The sequence below is a fragment of the Poecile atricapillus genome, chromosome 6 (genome assembly GCF_030490865.1).
Source record: "Poecile atricapillus isolate bPoeAtr1 chromosome 6, bPoeAtr1.hap1, whole genome shotgun sequence".
NCBI lineage: Eukaryota > Metazoa > Chordata > Aves > Passeriformes > Paridae > Poecile > Poecile atricapillus.
Genome location: NC_081254.1, coordinates 22,838,968 through 22,854,193, shown reverse-complemented (window position 1 = coordinate 22,854,193; position 15,226 = coordinate 22,838,968). Strand labels below are relative to the sequence as shown.

At 39.5% G+C, this 15,226-nt stretch overlaps 1 protein-coding gene and 1 long non-coding RNA gene across 4 annotated transcripts in view; one reads left to right on the top strand and one right to left on the bottom strand.

Annotated features, from left to right (window-relative positions):
- IDE (insulin degrading enzyme) overlaps positions 1–9,931 on the bottom strand; it is a 54,640-nt gene extending 44,709 nt beyond the window's left edge. Inside the window, exons 1-2 of one of the 3 annotated variants that reach the window (XM_058842137.1) lie at positions 9,806–9,931; positions 1,321–1,505 (exon numbers count right to left, since the gene is read on the bottom strand). In XM_058842137.1, coding sequence (XP_058698120.1) covers positions 1,321–1,480 — 160 coding nt within the window. In that variant the 5' untranslated portion in view covers positions 1,481–1,505; positions 9,806–9,931. Of the gene's footprint in view, positions 1–1,320; positions 1,506–9,503; positions 9,751–9,805 lie in introns of those variants that run through there. The other 2 variants (XM_058842136.1, XM_058842135.1) reach the window with 2 other exon arrangements.
- Positions 9,932–9,964: 33 nt separating this feature from the next.
- On the top strand, positions 9,965–14,914 carry LOC131580679 (uncharacterized). Its single transcript, XR_009277932.1, has 3 exons — positions 9,965–10,101; positions 10,697–11,480; positions 12,404–14,914. It is a non-coding gene; the product is annotated as an uncharacterized LOC131580679 (long non-coding RNA).
- The last annotated feature ends 312 nt before the right edge of the window (positions 14,915–15,226 follow it).

The following is a 15,226-nucleotide window of genomic DNA, read 5'->3' as shown; positions in this document are numbered from 1 at the left end:
ATTACAGTATGTTGCTTCAGGCAATTATATCAATTCTGCGGCTGTAAGAAGACACTTGTGCAACAACAGTCAACTAAACTTAATATTCAAAAAAATATTTTAAAAATCAGAATTAGTAACTGAACCAATTAGTGTATCAAACTGTCTCTCCAGTTCAGCTTCCAATTCCTTATACAGATGATTTTCAACTGAAGTCCATGACTCATAATCTGTAAAGACCTGGCAAATCACACTGTTCTGAAATCTATACCTTGACTTTAATAACTGCATTGTGTTAAGAGGCAGCAATTGCCAATCATAATTAAAGAGGCATTTATCCTATGGTTTATAGGACGAGTGATAACCTGTAATTGCCGGAACACAAGCAGCTATGGATGACCAGCTAATAGGCGTGAAGGCAAACAGATTAAAAGACAACAATGATTTGTAAGAATGGAAGACAAAGGCCGAAGTTTGAGAGTGGCAGTCCCGCCTGGAGTGTGCAGCAATGTGTAGTGGGAGAGTGGAGATGAAGGCAACAGATACATCTCCTCCAGCACACGTGCAGGAATTGGATGCTGCAGTTGGCTATCACTAACACAGGACCTAAACAAAACCACATTCAGTATGCTCAGAACTAGCTAATGATCTGGGACAGCCATCCCCATTACAAAAAAGAACAGAAGTTTTTGAAGTCCCTCTATTACTTCTGCCCTAACACAAACAGCAGCAAGAGCTCCCAATTACAGACATGGCAAGAGGGTGTTGAGATTATGCACACATGAATTGTGCTTTCCAGTCAACTGAAAAACTACACAAGTTTGAGATATACCTCAGATATAAGAAAAAGCTTCCATTATTTCCAAGAGTCAAAGCAATTCCCTTCCCCTTCTATTTCCCATATTTCTGTTGCACACATAAGCACCACTGAAGTTAGGGAGTGCCTCTCCAACTTCCCTAGCACTACAGCATTTTCTCACCTCTACACATCAACAACTTAGCATGAAAAAAAAAGTCTGACATGACAGATGGAGCTGTCTGAAATAATTGCACTTGCACCCGCCCCTTTTCTGCTTACAAAAGATCTTTCATAACATGAAACTTAATGGTTAAAAGCAGTCTTTCGACTGACTGAGCTACACTTGAGTAAACACAGAGCACAATAAGAGCATTTAGCTCTAATAATTTTCAATTTGATGTGCCAAAGAATTAAATAAACTATAAATTACAATAAAGGCTAGGCTGCCAACTGTATACCACTCCTGTCAGTTTATTTGCATCAAGATACCAAAACCTGAAACATTTTTATTAATGATGTAACAAACAACATGAATTGAATACCTATGTGGACATCAAGTGCTGCTGAGGACTTATCTGTGGTGGGGTCACTAATGAGAAGAGCTTTAATGCCATTTGCCAATTCCAGTCCACGATATTCTCGTTTATCTTCAGGTGATTTGATAATTTCATTTGTTATTCTCTTAATAGCTGGATTGTTCATTTTGTTGTTTGTCTCCTTTTGAAACCTTAAAGAAAACAGAAGAAATTTTTTGCTATTTTCACTTAAGCCTTGCTAATATTTTAATATTATGCTAGACAATACAGGGCTATACAAACAGCTAGAAGCTCTATTATGCGCAAAATTCACTGAACTTGCCTAAAATTCAGATCCTGAAACATACTGCTGCTAAAACAAAAAAGAAACCTTGAAGACCAAGAAACACAATAAAGATGTATATCATTTAACTGAATGCTTCAAGTATCACATTCATTGTAATTTAAACAACCCAAATTTAATAAATGTCATCCCCTTATTTGATTATTATAAAAATTAAATAAAATTAAATGTATCCTGCTATTTCAAGTATAATTTTAAATTTCAGGGAAGTATTTCACATATCTGAATTGCTGATTATATTACGAGTGTGGTAACTCTGTCAAATAAACAACATTCTACTAACAAACCACTGGATTTGTACACTCAAGCAAGAAATGGTGACACTGTTTGCAATAGTGCCGTAATACGAAGACTGCAAAACTGCCATGATAAACAGGAATAGACTGCCTCACATATTTAAACTTCTACCATTAGTTTAACAGATGCTACAAGACACCCTTCTTTAAAGGAATGATTCTGAAATGCTAAGAAATTAATGTGGCTGATTTAGAATCTGAATGTCTCCAAGCAAAAGCTATAAACAATATGAAGTAACTTTTTAAAATGTGTGGCTCAATGCATTTTAGAAGGAAACATATAAACTAGTAAAACATGGTTTTCTCAATATGAAATTCTTTAAAAAACAGAAAGTCAAATGTAATCACTAAACAGTAGCTGAAATGCTGAATTTAAATTTAAATTTGTACACTCTCATTTAAACTGGTCATTGATCCACTAGTTTAACCCTGTACTCAGGCTAATCCTGGTTGGAATATCTGTGGGTCTTCTTGCACCAAAAAAATGCAGATACCACTGAAATACAAAGATTACTACAAGTACCACAACATCCCTGTTTCTCTGCATCAACAGCACGGATACAAACCATGCTGACAATTAAAAGATGCCTCCATGTTCAAAGTTCAGAGTCTTAACAAATACTCTACTAAAATTAATTTAAACACAATTCATTAATTGTGATTAATAAGCTACTGTGTAAAATTTTTGAAGTGAGAATAGATACTTTTCATATATGAAGATCAGTAACTAAACTGTTCCAAATTGTTTTTCACTTGCACACAAGCTGGATTGACAACAAGTATGTGGGAGAACAAGGATGTCCCTTAAGCTCCTGATTCTGTATCTGCTAACACCTATACCTTGGTTTTCAGATAGAATATTCTATCTCAATAAGATATTAGTTGCTTGTCAGAAGACACATATATACCATAAACTACTTGAGTTGTGGGGTTTTTTAAATGTTATACAATTTCCTTGTCATCTGATATTGCCTTGTTATTTCTATACCCCATCACTAAGTCACAGAAGTTTACTGTTTGTTCAGATGACTCATATCTCCAATGTGATTCATCAAATTATGCAGCTATGAAACCTTATGAGATTTCAATTGATCTTACGAAGCTGTACACCTCCACTCCATTTTATTATGATTCCCTACTTCTGCCTCCTTCATAGTCTACTTCCAGCTTGGTAGTGAAATTCCCGTACAGGAAAAATCTACAATTTTCAAAAGGACGACATCAGTAATTAAGCCTTCAAATTAAGGACTGAAATTCGTATCTCCACCTTCACTGTTATTTCAATGGGCATAGTGAATATAACATTCTCTAACTTCAAATGAGTTTGCATGATTACCTACGATTATTTTGCTGCAAAGTGAATCATAGTACCAGACAACTCAAATAAAAGCAAGGGCTGATCAACTATGCAATACTCCTGGAAGGCAAATATGTCAAAAGGGCAAGACGACTCCTTTCTGCTTAAGTACTGTTCCTCCTGCTGATACGTTACTACAGTACAAAAGTGAGAAGAAAAAACTACATTTTAGAAAGAACTTTTATACCATTGCGTTTTCTTAAGGAGTAAACTGTAGGACCCAATACTAAATATTCCCTCATATGACTGTTTTCCTGTGTAGCTTTCAAGTAAGTGCAGATGCTTTATAAAAATACCACATTCCATTCCTTCACACCAGAATCCTGAAACTCTATAAATCACTTCCTGACAATAGAACTACTTTTAACCACAGGCAAAAAAAAAAAAAAAAAAAAAAAAAAAAAAAAAAAAAAAAAAAAAAAAGTAAGACAACCAGAAATCCTGTAGCTATTTTTTTAGAAGTAGCTTAATTTCTACAGCCATGTTCAGACACTGTCCTAAAGTCCATGTGCTATAGCTACTTGCTGTACTGTCATTACAGTGAGCACTGGATGCTGCTGCTCAGTAGTAAAACAGTTCTTCCACAAAGGAGGTGCTATGTTTATTGCAGAGCTAATAGCCTAACAAAAACATTAAAAGAAATATTGCCATACTACTTTCACAAAAGAGAAGCAACAGAGAATGATCTGATAAAAAGCCAAAATTGCATTACTGTGGCAGTGGAAATTCTTCCACTCAAAAAATTACAGGTGGAAAGATGACAAAGGTAGAAAGAAAAAAATAAGGATGTCTGAACTGAGAACAGTGTCCTCAATGAATATGAAATATTCTTTCTTCTCATCAAAACTACTTCGCTTTTACAAGAAAAGTGTCAGTTAAAACCAACACTGAATTTTCAATTACAGCACTTCTAGTGAAATTATATTCTATTCTTTGAGGTTCCATTTTTGTAATCATTTCCAGGCAGGCAGTCCCTTGGAACCAGCAAGGCTCTCTGGAGATGCCAGGTTTCACCTGCAAACAGAGTATTTGAGAGTGGGATTAAGTGATATATGAGTCTCCTTCACTATTTTAATCTCTCAGAGTTATTTTAGCAAAGTTACTTTAATTAAAAATTAGCCTGTGTAGTCAAATATAAGTCCAATGTTTGAACAATTAAAGGACCACATTTAAAACCAATTAACAGAAACTCCTGAGGGTTGTTTCAATGCAAGAATGTGACTAGCTAATAAAAATATGACCCCCAAGGCACAAACTCCAAAGTGCTTCTCAAGATAGTTTTTGTCATGACAGTATGCACATACTGAAGTCAAGTACTAGTATATAGGTTTGCTCCAGATGAAAGGTGAGTTACCATCTCAGCAGGTTTTGATGCTTGCATTCTATCAGCTGCCTTAACATTCACGTGTGCTCAAAGTTTTTATGCAGCTAATTGCTTACCATTTACCAGAGTGAAGTGAAACCTTCATTGAGAACCTCTGTTCTGTCCTGCAAGGGAGTTACCATTGGTAACATGTTCTCTGTGTTGTTTACTAATCCAGCTTGGTTTACACGAAGGTTTCTCCAGCTGCCAAAGCGTGGAGTGAAAGAAGTGCTGTGTGCTTTGGCAGGAGGCCCAGTGCTGCAGAACTACCAGCCAGAGTTTTCTCACCTCTTACAAGGATGACAGCACCAAACTGAGCACTCTGGAGGAGTCCATGAACTTCTTCAGTTGCAAGCTCATGGCTTTGCAACAACCATGTAAATCTGCATTCTTGCACAGCTCTGCACCCCTCCTCTTTGTCTCTTGCACCTACTTCTGATCATGACAGCAATAGAATTATGTTACCAGTAAAACAACCAAGAATTTACCTACTCTCTTAGCATTTCCATTCACCTGTATGTCATAATAATAATGGGGTCTTTTAGACTAACCTGTAGGCAGGAAAGTTGTATCAATTCAGGTGAACATTACCAAAAGGGATTCTTTAGGAGACTATCCATACTCTTTCAGGTTACACATTCATCAATCATTCTTTTAGGCACTTAGAGATTAAAATGCCTCATGATTCAACATCCATAAAACATCAATCTTGTGTGAATTTTCTTGTCATGAAGCTAGAGAATGTATGAGATCCAAACACATTCCTGATACTGATCTAAATAATTCTGATTGCATGCATAGGCAGACAGACTGCATAAGCAGACAAACTGGTAAAAATTTATCACTTTTAAACTCATCAGGAATTCAGTATACTACTTCATACACAAAAGATCCAACTACAAAGCCCCACAATGATTTAATCAGTGCTCCCAAGTTATTAAGAACAACTAATCATGCCAAATCAGGCAAGTTTGAAGATGATGAATATTTATAAGGTTTTGTTATGTAGTTCATTTTGAAGAAATTCTAAAGTCTCACTACAATTAAAGCATTTTCAGAACCTCAGTCTGCAGCTTTTTGCCAAGTCTATAATCGACTCAGAAAATTCCCTCCTAATGATGGTGGTCAGGGCAGATGCCTGGCATGCTCTTGTTTCCCAGATTCCAGCTTCAACAACATCTAGATCACAGCAGTAAAACTTGGTCTGCCATAGGCTGCACTGCCAACGTGACAGCACAAACACTGGTGTGTAACACCGGTGTACAGGAATTACCAGTAGCATTAATGAGACCATACCACGTGTGACCTTGGCAAAAACAAGGGCCCTGGTAGTTTCACATATGAGATCAGGCCCCAGCTGAGTAACTCACCTGAGAAGTACAATGATGTGCTGGCCAAATGAGATGGGATATACAATCAAAATACTATAAAACTAATTTACTGCCCTAAATACAGTCCTTAATTTGACCACTTCACAGTTTCCAAAGCACTGAGTAAAGAAGTCAAACAAAAAGGCAGGACCTTATACAATTTGATGTTACACAGAGCAATAAAGATAAGTTGTTTTTTTAATTCTAAATAACTTGAGCTTACTTTTCCTATGTCCTAAAAAATTGCCCCAAACAATTCATCCAAACACAACCTCTAAGGTAAACAAACTCTGACCACATTCACCAGAAACAGAACAATTAATCTTTCCCTAACAATTCTTTGCTTCAATATTTTACAAAATTCCAAAAGGGTTTTGAAGCCTTTCATTATTTGGAAGACCTAGTGGGGGGAACATTAAGTAAAATTATCTGGCTTTAATCTTTAGATGTCATTAATATATAGGATCATTAAAATTTCCACACATCTGGCATAGTAATTTGGCTTACATCAGTATTTTCAAACTGCACATTAATAACATGACTGATCAGACAGACCAGTTTCTGTGCTATATGAGCAACTGCTTCAAAGCATATTTTACACATTTTCTTAAGAAATGTACTCATTACTTCAATTAATTACTTTATTCATTGAATACTTGCAGACCAGTGGTTCTTATTCTCTCTTCCTCCGCCCCGACATCTTTGTTCCATCACCCTACAGTTGCAGGGCTTGCTCCACAACCCCAGGACTGTGGTGGTGTCTAGCACATGGCCCTCCACACACTGAGGAAATGTTAAACTGGATGCTACAGGAGAGACCTCTGTGCTTTATTCAAACTGTGTTCTGATGTGTATTTCATAGACTTTATGTGCAAGTAGCACATCAGATTGCCCAAAACTCTTTGTAAAGCCAACTCACTTAATACTTTATGCTACCATCTGTCTTACACCCTCAAAAAGAAACTTGTGAGGTTTGAATTAAAAAAAAACAAAACAAGATGAGACTAAAACTTCAGTTATACTGCATAACAACAAGAAATTCACAGAAAGATGAGAGAACTGGCAAGAAAATCTGATCTAGCAACAAAAACACAGAGAAGTTTAGAATTCTGAATCATTAAAAGCACTGTAATCCCACATTAAAAGCAACTGTTTATCCAACGCTCGAGCTTTGACATGAGCAACAAACCCATAACAATGAGCAGTTTACAAGAGTCAGCGGTGTGTTTCAACAAAAGAGGTCCTGGCTGTTCACCTATTTTGTAGTTAAGTTTTTACGATTTTGGACAATTCAATTCTGGTTCTACTGTTCAAATTATAAACAAACTCTCAGCTCTACAGCATTCTTTTCCATATCAATTGTTCAGGCAAGCTAATTCTGACTCATTCTAAAAACAAGATGTAGAAGGTAAGTTTTCAATAGAAAACTAGTAAAGTAACTTTCAAACAGGATCCATCAAAAATCACCTTATTATATACACACAGTGCTATCTCATAAGAATATTTCAGCAACTTATGGGCATCATAAAAACTGAAAGCAAAGATACTCACTGACTGATTATGCATACACAAATACACAACCAGACACAAAACTGATTCAAGCAATTTCTCTAGATTTTTATTACGGACTTTTTGATTTCTATGCTGTTAAAAGATCAGACATCCACATTCCTATAAAAGCATCTAATACAGTAAAATAATTATATCAAAAATATCAACCCCACATGCCCTTTCTGAAATGGTCTGACTGCATTTTGTAGTAAATTACTTCTACAGTAACACCTATAGCTAGGAGCCTAATACCTTCCTGTGCAGTGAAACACCAGAGGTAATGCACTTCTTGTCCCTTCCTTCTTTCTTCTGGATCTAACAGGGGAGGGGAGTGCTTCTGTATTCATGTGCAAAGTAAGTTATATACATGACACTTTAATCCATTCCCAAGGTAACGTTTTATCCAAGGGATTAAACCACAGCCTTACACTGACTGAAGACAGAAAGGAGAAAGCAAGCAAAAAAGGCAGGCAAACATATAATTCCCAAAAAGAAGTAATTTTCATGCTGTACATCAGATAAAAAGGAGGTAAGTTGTAACTGAGAAATTATCTTGCTACTTGACATAGAGATGAAAGTTTAAAATGTTATGAAAAGAAAAAGTTCAAGCATGAACAAAATACAGAGATGGAAACAGGGAAGATGTAACTGTAAAAGGATTCTTAATTTTCACATCTTAAAAAATCATCTCATGCCTGCTCTCATTTCATTATCATTTATGTAAATCCTAATTCACAATTAAAATTAAATGGATGATTAAATCATGGTTGTGGGCAGCATGAAAACATAACCGGCCTACTCACACATATAAAGTTAAGTCCAAATACTACATATATTCACACGCATAAAGAGGAGTAATCTAGCAGGAGAAACTACAGCCTGAGAAAAGCATTGACTCCGAATATACACTGTGGATTACCTTTACAATTCTGAAGCATAAATAGCAATAATGAACAGTAACAGTACATCTGAATTTTGACACGCGAGCGCCGACAGTATGAGTCATCATAACTCACTTTTTTCCCCGTTAAGATGCTACTTTTGACGTCTCTAACTTATGCAGTATTAAAAATAGGTTTGGCTACTAAGGTAATAGATACACTGTTAATGAAAGAAAGAAAACAAATTAACCTTTTTCCCTTACCCCCAGCTCCCTTCCCGGACAAACTTTACCGAGCTTTTACGCAGTTTAAATTGCCCCTAAAAGTGAGCTATGCCAAGTCTCCCGCCCGCTCCTCGATTGATCGCGATTAGTTGCGCTCTCTCCACTGGAGCTGGTGACACTGGGAACACAAACACGCAGTAACAAGCCCCGCACAATGCCAGTGCCAGACAACTCGTCAGAAACTGAAAAGGCCACTCCCATCAAGTTTGGGTAACTGATAGCAGTTTCTTAAAGATTTTAAACTTTTTTTTTTTTTTCCCCATAATTATGCCTTAGGAAGACATGGCAAGTTAAGTAACACGACAATTCAAGAAGGTTTTTTGAGAGGGAAGTAGAACAACAAAGCAAGCCCCCGGGCAACGAAAGCCTGCTTTGTCAAGGGAGGTGCAGCTGCTAATACAGGAGCACGTCAGCCCGGGCTGTCCCGGCCGGCAGAGCAGGACACAAGACAGGACACAAGGCAGGGCTCAGGCCTTCTCGGCACGCACGGCCCCGCCGCCCCCATCTCGCCCACCGCCTCCCCGGAAGGCTCCGGCGCCAGCCCCGCTCCGCGGCCCGAGCTGCCCCGGCTCCCCGCCGCACTCGGGGCAGGGCGGGCGCTCCCCTGGACTCACAAGGTGCCCCCGCCCGGCCGCGCCGCCGCCTCTTACACAACACCGCGGGGACTCTCCGGCCTCACGGCCCCGAGGCACACGGCCCCGGGACCCGCGGCCCTGCCCCGGCCCCACCGCACTCGCACCGTACCCGAGAGAGCTGCGCCGCCGGCCCTGAGGGAAAGAGCGCGAGGCCGGAGCGGCCCAGGGGCGCGTCCAGCCCGGCAGAGCCCGGCTCAGCACAGGGAACAGCCGCTGCCGCATATCCCTGGCGGCCCCGCCGCCAGCACTCGCCTTTCCCCGCCGCCGCCCGGCCCGGCTCCGCTCGCCTCAGCACGCGCCGCCCGCCGGCGCCATGTTCTCCGCCCGCCTCCCCCCGCCGCCCGGCCAATCCCTCCCGGCGCCCGCGGGGTCCCGTCCGCCCTCCGCGCCCGGGCCTGGCGGGACCCGTACCTGGGGGTGCCGGGAGCTGCCGCCTCTGCCGCCGGGAAGGCCGGGGCTGCGGCTGGGGAGGGGGCCGGGGGCCTCTGGGAGGAGGCGGAGGCGGTGGAGGGGGTGGGTGGCTGGGCGGGGAGCCGGGGCGACACTCGCCGCGGCGGGGGGGCCGCGCCCGGCGGAGGCGGACGGGGCTGCGGCGCGAAGGGCGGCGGGGCGGCCCCGGGCTGCACCCGCGGAGGGACCGTGTCGCGGCCCGCCCGCTTCCTGGTGGCCGCGCTCTGCGTCCCTGGCGGCGTCTGCCAAGACAAAAGGTAATTAGACTCCTCGTAATTTGAGCACAGTGGGTGCAATGCCGTCCTGAGAGGCAGAGATTTCGGGTGTCAAAATGCTCCGTCCCCCAGGGAGAGGTCACCCTCCGGCAGCTCTCCCTGCTTTGGGCGCTCCCCTTGGAGCCCGCTGGCCACCGCTCACCTGCCGCGGAGCTCTGCGGCCTTGCCACGCCGGACCCAGGATTCGCCTCGCAGGATGGGTTTACGATGTGTAGATGCTGGATAAGGTTGAACTTCTGTTATAAAACCATAGATTTGGGGTCCTAGGCCGATGGGTTTTTTTTCTTGGTAGATTTCCTTGTGGGAAAGTCGTGGATGTGGCTGGTTGCTTTAATTCCTTTATAGGGAAAAACAAAACCCCCAAATTAAAAACAAAAAACAAAAACCAACACAACAACAACAAAACACAAAAACCAAAACAATCCCCCCCCCAAAAAAATAAAAAAAAATCACCACAAAAACCAACCAACCAACAAGGTGTACCCCCTCAAAAAAAAACCAAAAACCAACCACTGTTTGTAATTCTGGTAATAGGCTTTCTTCATGTGTATCTTTTTTTCTGTGTCTTATCTTTCAGAGTTATGAAGGAGGAAAATAAAGTAAGACAAAAACAACGTGATACATTTAATGCCTGATTTTAGCTTCCCGACTGCTTGCCTTTTATAGAAGGTGGTGTCTCACAGCTGGAAATTCACAGAACCCTCCTGTCATAAAAGGGTAGAAAGTCGTGGCCAGACAAGTTACCTAAGGTTATTTCTGTACTCAAAGATGGAATTGAAGAGGTATCAGAAGTAACTTTAACCTTTGGTCAGCTTTGGTTAAAATTGGTGTTAAGAAGTGGCAGCACACTGCTTCATATGGTCAACAGAATCAACAAGGAATCAAGAAAATCTGACAGGGAATTTGGATAGACATTCATCTTCTGGTTTCCAGGGAGGTCTGTGCTGCTATAGAGATGCTTTTACCCCTACCTGAGCTACTCAGTTAAAAACATTTGTGCCTACATCAAGTACACCCACACTTCTGGCCTCAGTTTAGACATGGAACTGTCTCTCAAGTTAACTCATCCTGGTTGGAGCAAGGCATTTGGTAGTTTTCACCTCAATCAACTGTTTGGATTTAGAACTGTGTGGGTGCCTAATTTTAACACAGTATGTTAACTCCTGTGAAAATGTCCTCATGAGATTCTAGTTTGAGGCAGTCTGGGTTTTTTCCAGTTCCTAGTGCATGTAAAAGTGAAGACCAGGCTGGACAGAAAGAGGACAGGATAAATGGTGAGCTGTTAAATCTGAAATCCACCCTGTTGCTGTTGCCATTACGTCAAAGGCTCATCCCATGGTGTCTGACAGAAGGACTGCCGGGTGAGTGCCCCTTCACAATCTGTCTCCTCCCTTTCAGGAGCAGCTGGGGATTAAGAGTTTGTGAATTGGAGTCGTTCTGTTAAATTGAATGTACAGTAGAAATACTTCTGCCTTTAGTGTTAATACAGTTATCATGTAGGGGTGAATGCTATAGAATTATACAGTTTCAGGAAATTTACTCTTTTTTCGGGTCCCAGAGTTTGTTAGGATAATGTAGTATATATTTAGCTAATGCTGGCCTGATCTATATTTAGCTGCTCTAATAAATCCTGCCTTTTCCTATAAATCTTGCCTAGTATATATAGGGGCAATCCTGGGGAAGCAAGGTAGACTGTGCAAGCAAGACTGGTGGTCTGCTAAAACGTGAATCTAAAACAATCACTTGTGTTTCTGTGATATGATGAAAGATCACACCTCCTCATGCATCTAACATAGTTAATGCAATAGTTGCAGAGGTATGCAATAGAGGTCATGCCTACTGTACTCCTATGTTATCCATTGTAAGCTTATTTAGGCTATTCAGAGTCACTGGTGTGTCCTGGGTTAACCGGCAACTAAAGATCAGGCAGCCGTTTCCTCCCCTCCACCCATCCCGGTGTAATGGGGAGGAGAGTCAAAAGTAGAACTTGACGGCTGAAATAAAAAGAGTTTAGTCACTGAAACAAAATAAATTATAATATTAGTAAATAATTATAGTAATGATTAGAAAAAGAAAATCTCACCACCTGCTAACCAATGCCAGACCCTGCACCCAGGCCCGATCAGGCCCTTCTGGGTAACTGGTAATATTTATATTATATTTATATCCCAGTTTATATTCTGGGAATGATGTTTTATAGTGTGGAATATCCCTTTGGCCAGTTCAAGTCACCTGTCCTGGCTATGCTCCCTCCAACTGTTTTTTCCCCTGCACCTCCTCACAGGCAGAGAATGAGACACAAGAAAGTCTCTGATGCAGGATAAGCGTGACTTGGCAATAACCAAGACATGAGTGTGTTACCAGCATTATTCTTATGTTGAATCTTCAACACAGCACTGTGCCAGCTACTGAGAAGAAAAGAACTATTCCAGCCAAAACCAGGACACACTGGTGTTTATTCAAATCAGACTGTGTTCTTATACTCTGATACCCCTCCCTATGTCCATTTATACTTGCCAAAATTACAGTCATACACTGTTTTGGTTATCTTTTCTGTGTTTTAAAGATATTTTAGTAGGACACCCTCAACAAAAGTAGAGGACTTTTAGTAAAATTCCTTTCTCAGTCTGATCCTGCAATTAAGATTTCTTCCCCATTAAACTTTAATTGGTGCTTTTGGTCCTGCCTTCTTCATCTGCCCTAGCAGAAAAATAGGTGTTGCCGAAAAGACCAATTGAGACTAAGTGTAATTTAGAGTAAGTGTGGAAATTATTCAAATGATCCCATGAAAAGAACTTATGAAGTAGTGGAGAGATCCCTCTTCAGGATGTGTGACATAAATGTACAGTGAGAGAAAGTGATCTTCAAAGTAGGTAGGTTAAAAATAATTTAGAATAAACCAGTATTTTATGTATGGCCAGAAAGCTGAGAGACAGTAAGTGTGAAACTCTGTAAGTACAGTCTTGTTAGGCTTATAATGGAAGTATGTCTTTTCCACATAGATAAAATTCTGGACTAAATTCAAATTGTAATTGTGTATAATAGAGCTTTGTAGCAAACTGGCCTCAGGCTGAAAAAAACCCATAACTTATGATTGTTATTTCCACTCCAAAATAAATAGCCACAATTTCATTAAAGGAGGATTTTCTGTTGGTTGTTCCCAGTATAAAAATACTGAATGAATAAAATTAATAAAATAAAATTAATTAATAAATATAAATAAATTAATAATACAACATTTAAGTTAAAAGATAATGAGGCAAAAGAGACATTTCCTGTTGACTTCAGTCAGTGCTGTCAAGTCCGTATGCTTTAAATTTTCCCATTCATTGTTTCTTTTCTTATTATGTAAAGGATGTCATCCAGCTGCACATCTTTACTGAAAATAGGTAACTGTAAGGAAAATTACTAGCTTAACTCTGAGCTAATCACACAAATGCATACATCCTCTTATGTTACTGCTAACTTTTTATTACAGTGACTATAAAAAGATTTAAAAGTGCTACCATCTGTATCAGACAATGATCTGGCACACATGCCTAAAAAAAAAGTCTATTATTCTGTGTATATTCCTGGTTAGCTGAAACCAGTTCTGGTTTTAATCCTGTTACATGCATTGAGTCCTTAATTTTTAACAATAAGGTAGTTACTGTATTGCATTTTCTCTTTCCTGTTAACAGTGACATAGTTATCCTTTTATCTTGACTGAAGGAGAACCCTGTCCTTAGCTGACAATATACCAGTACTCTGTGTGTGTAAGTCCTTGTTGTTTAACTTACTGTACATGGACAACACAGAGTTTAGAATATTACTGGCCAACTGGTCAGGCTGTTCAAAGGCTAGAATTTGCTTAATGTTTATCTGAGGTGCAGGTGATTTCCCCTTTAATGTGAATATACAATTAATCAGCAAATTTTTTACTATGTCACTGATAGTATTAAATATTAAACTCTCCACATGCTCAATACAGTTGATACATTGTGTACTATATTTGCAATCAAATTGGGTGTTACTAAGCCTTGAAGAAGTCTCACTCAACCTTATAATTTGTGTTAATTATATCTCTCCATTATTATACCTTTTATAACCTTTCTTCATTTGTAGGTAATCATGTTCCATGTAAACAATTTTACTGCTTTTCAAGCCTCCATACCTATAATTCCCTAGGTGATCTGATACAAGCTCTAGGAAAACAGTGTTTGTTTTGTCTGTGAATATCATTGTAATTCAATAACTTTTTGTTTGCAAGCCTTAGTTAAAAATTGTCTTTCTTGATCCATATGTGGGGATTAATACCCTCTTCTGAAATTGTTACATTTGTTATTCTGTGTATTATTATCTAATTTAGGTTTCTGTAATGTTTTTGTCTCTCTTTAAACAAAATAAAACATTTGTCACAGATGAAGTGCCTGTCTTCTTAAAGGTCCTTCTCCCAACGACTGTTAAGACTGTGGCCTAAATATTCTTGTTTCCTTTTTCTCATATTTATTTTTATTGCTTGTGAAATGCTAGCTTCCTGTTACTCAGGTTGTGTTCATAGTGTATCATTATCATTAGGCTCTACCTAGTCTAAGAAAATGTACAATGTATGCTATAAACTGACCTTGTAAAACAGACTTGAAGCCATTAAACAGTATGGTTTTTTAAGCTAACTTTATATGCAGAAATACGTATTTTCCACTTACCACAGCTATAGCAAAGATAGCTATCGGCCAAATTTAACTTTCAGTAATGAAATAAATTCTTATTGTTTCAATGAAGGTTTGAATGATCTGTGTCTATGACAGATGTTATATTTTGAGGAAAAATATTACTTTCATACTAGAAAAGAACAAACAAGCAGAAGTTGGAAGAATTCTTGTGTTCTGGTGCTGTCTTCTTTTGTGTGATCCATATGAAGGAGTACAGAGCAAAAGGTAAATATTTAGATTATTTGCATAACTGCATTTGACTTTTCAGTCTAGCAGTAGCTAACGCACAATTGTCAGTACAAGTGATTTATGTTGTTAGCATAGGTGGAATACAAAAAAGCAAATAGTAAAGGTGGTCTCAATGTTTGCCATGCATTATATTTATTTTCCTGCCTGGTCAAATCTTTAGTAAGCTG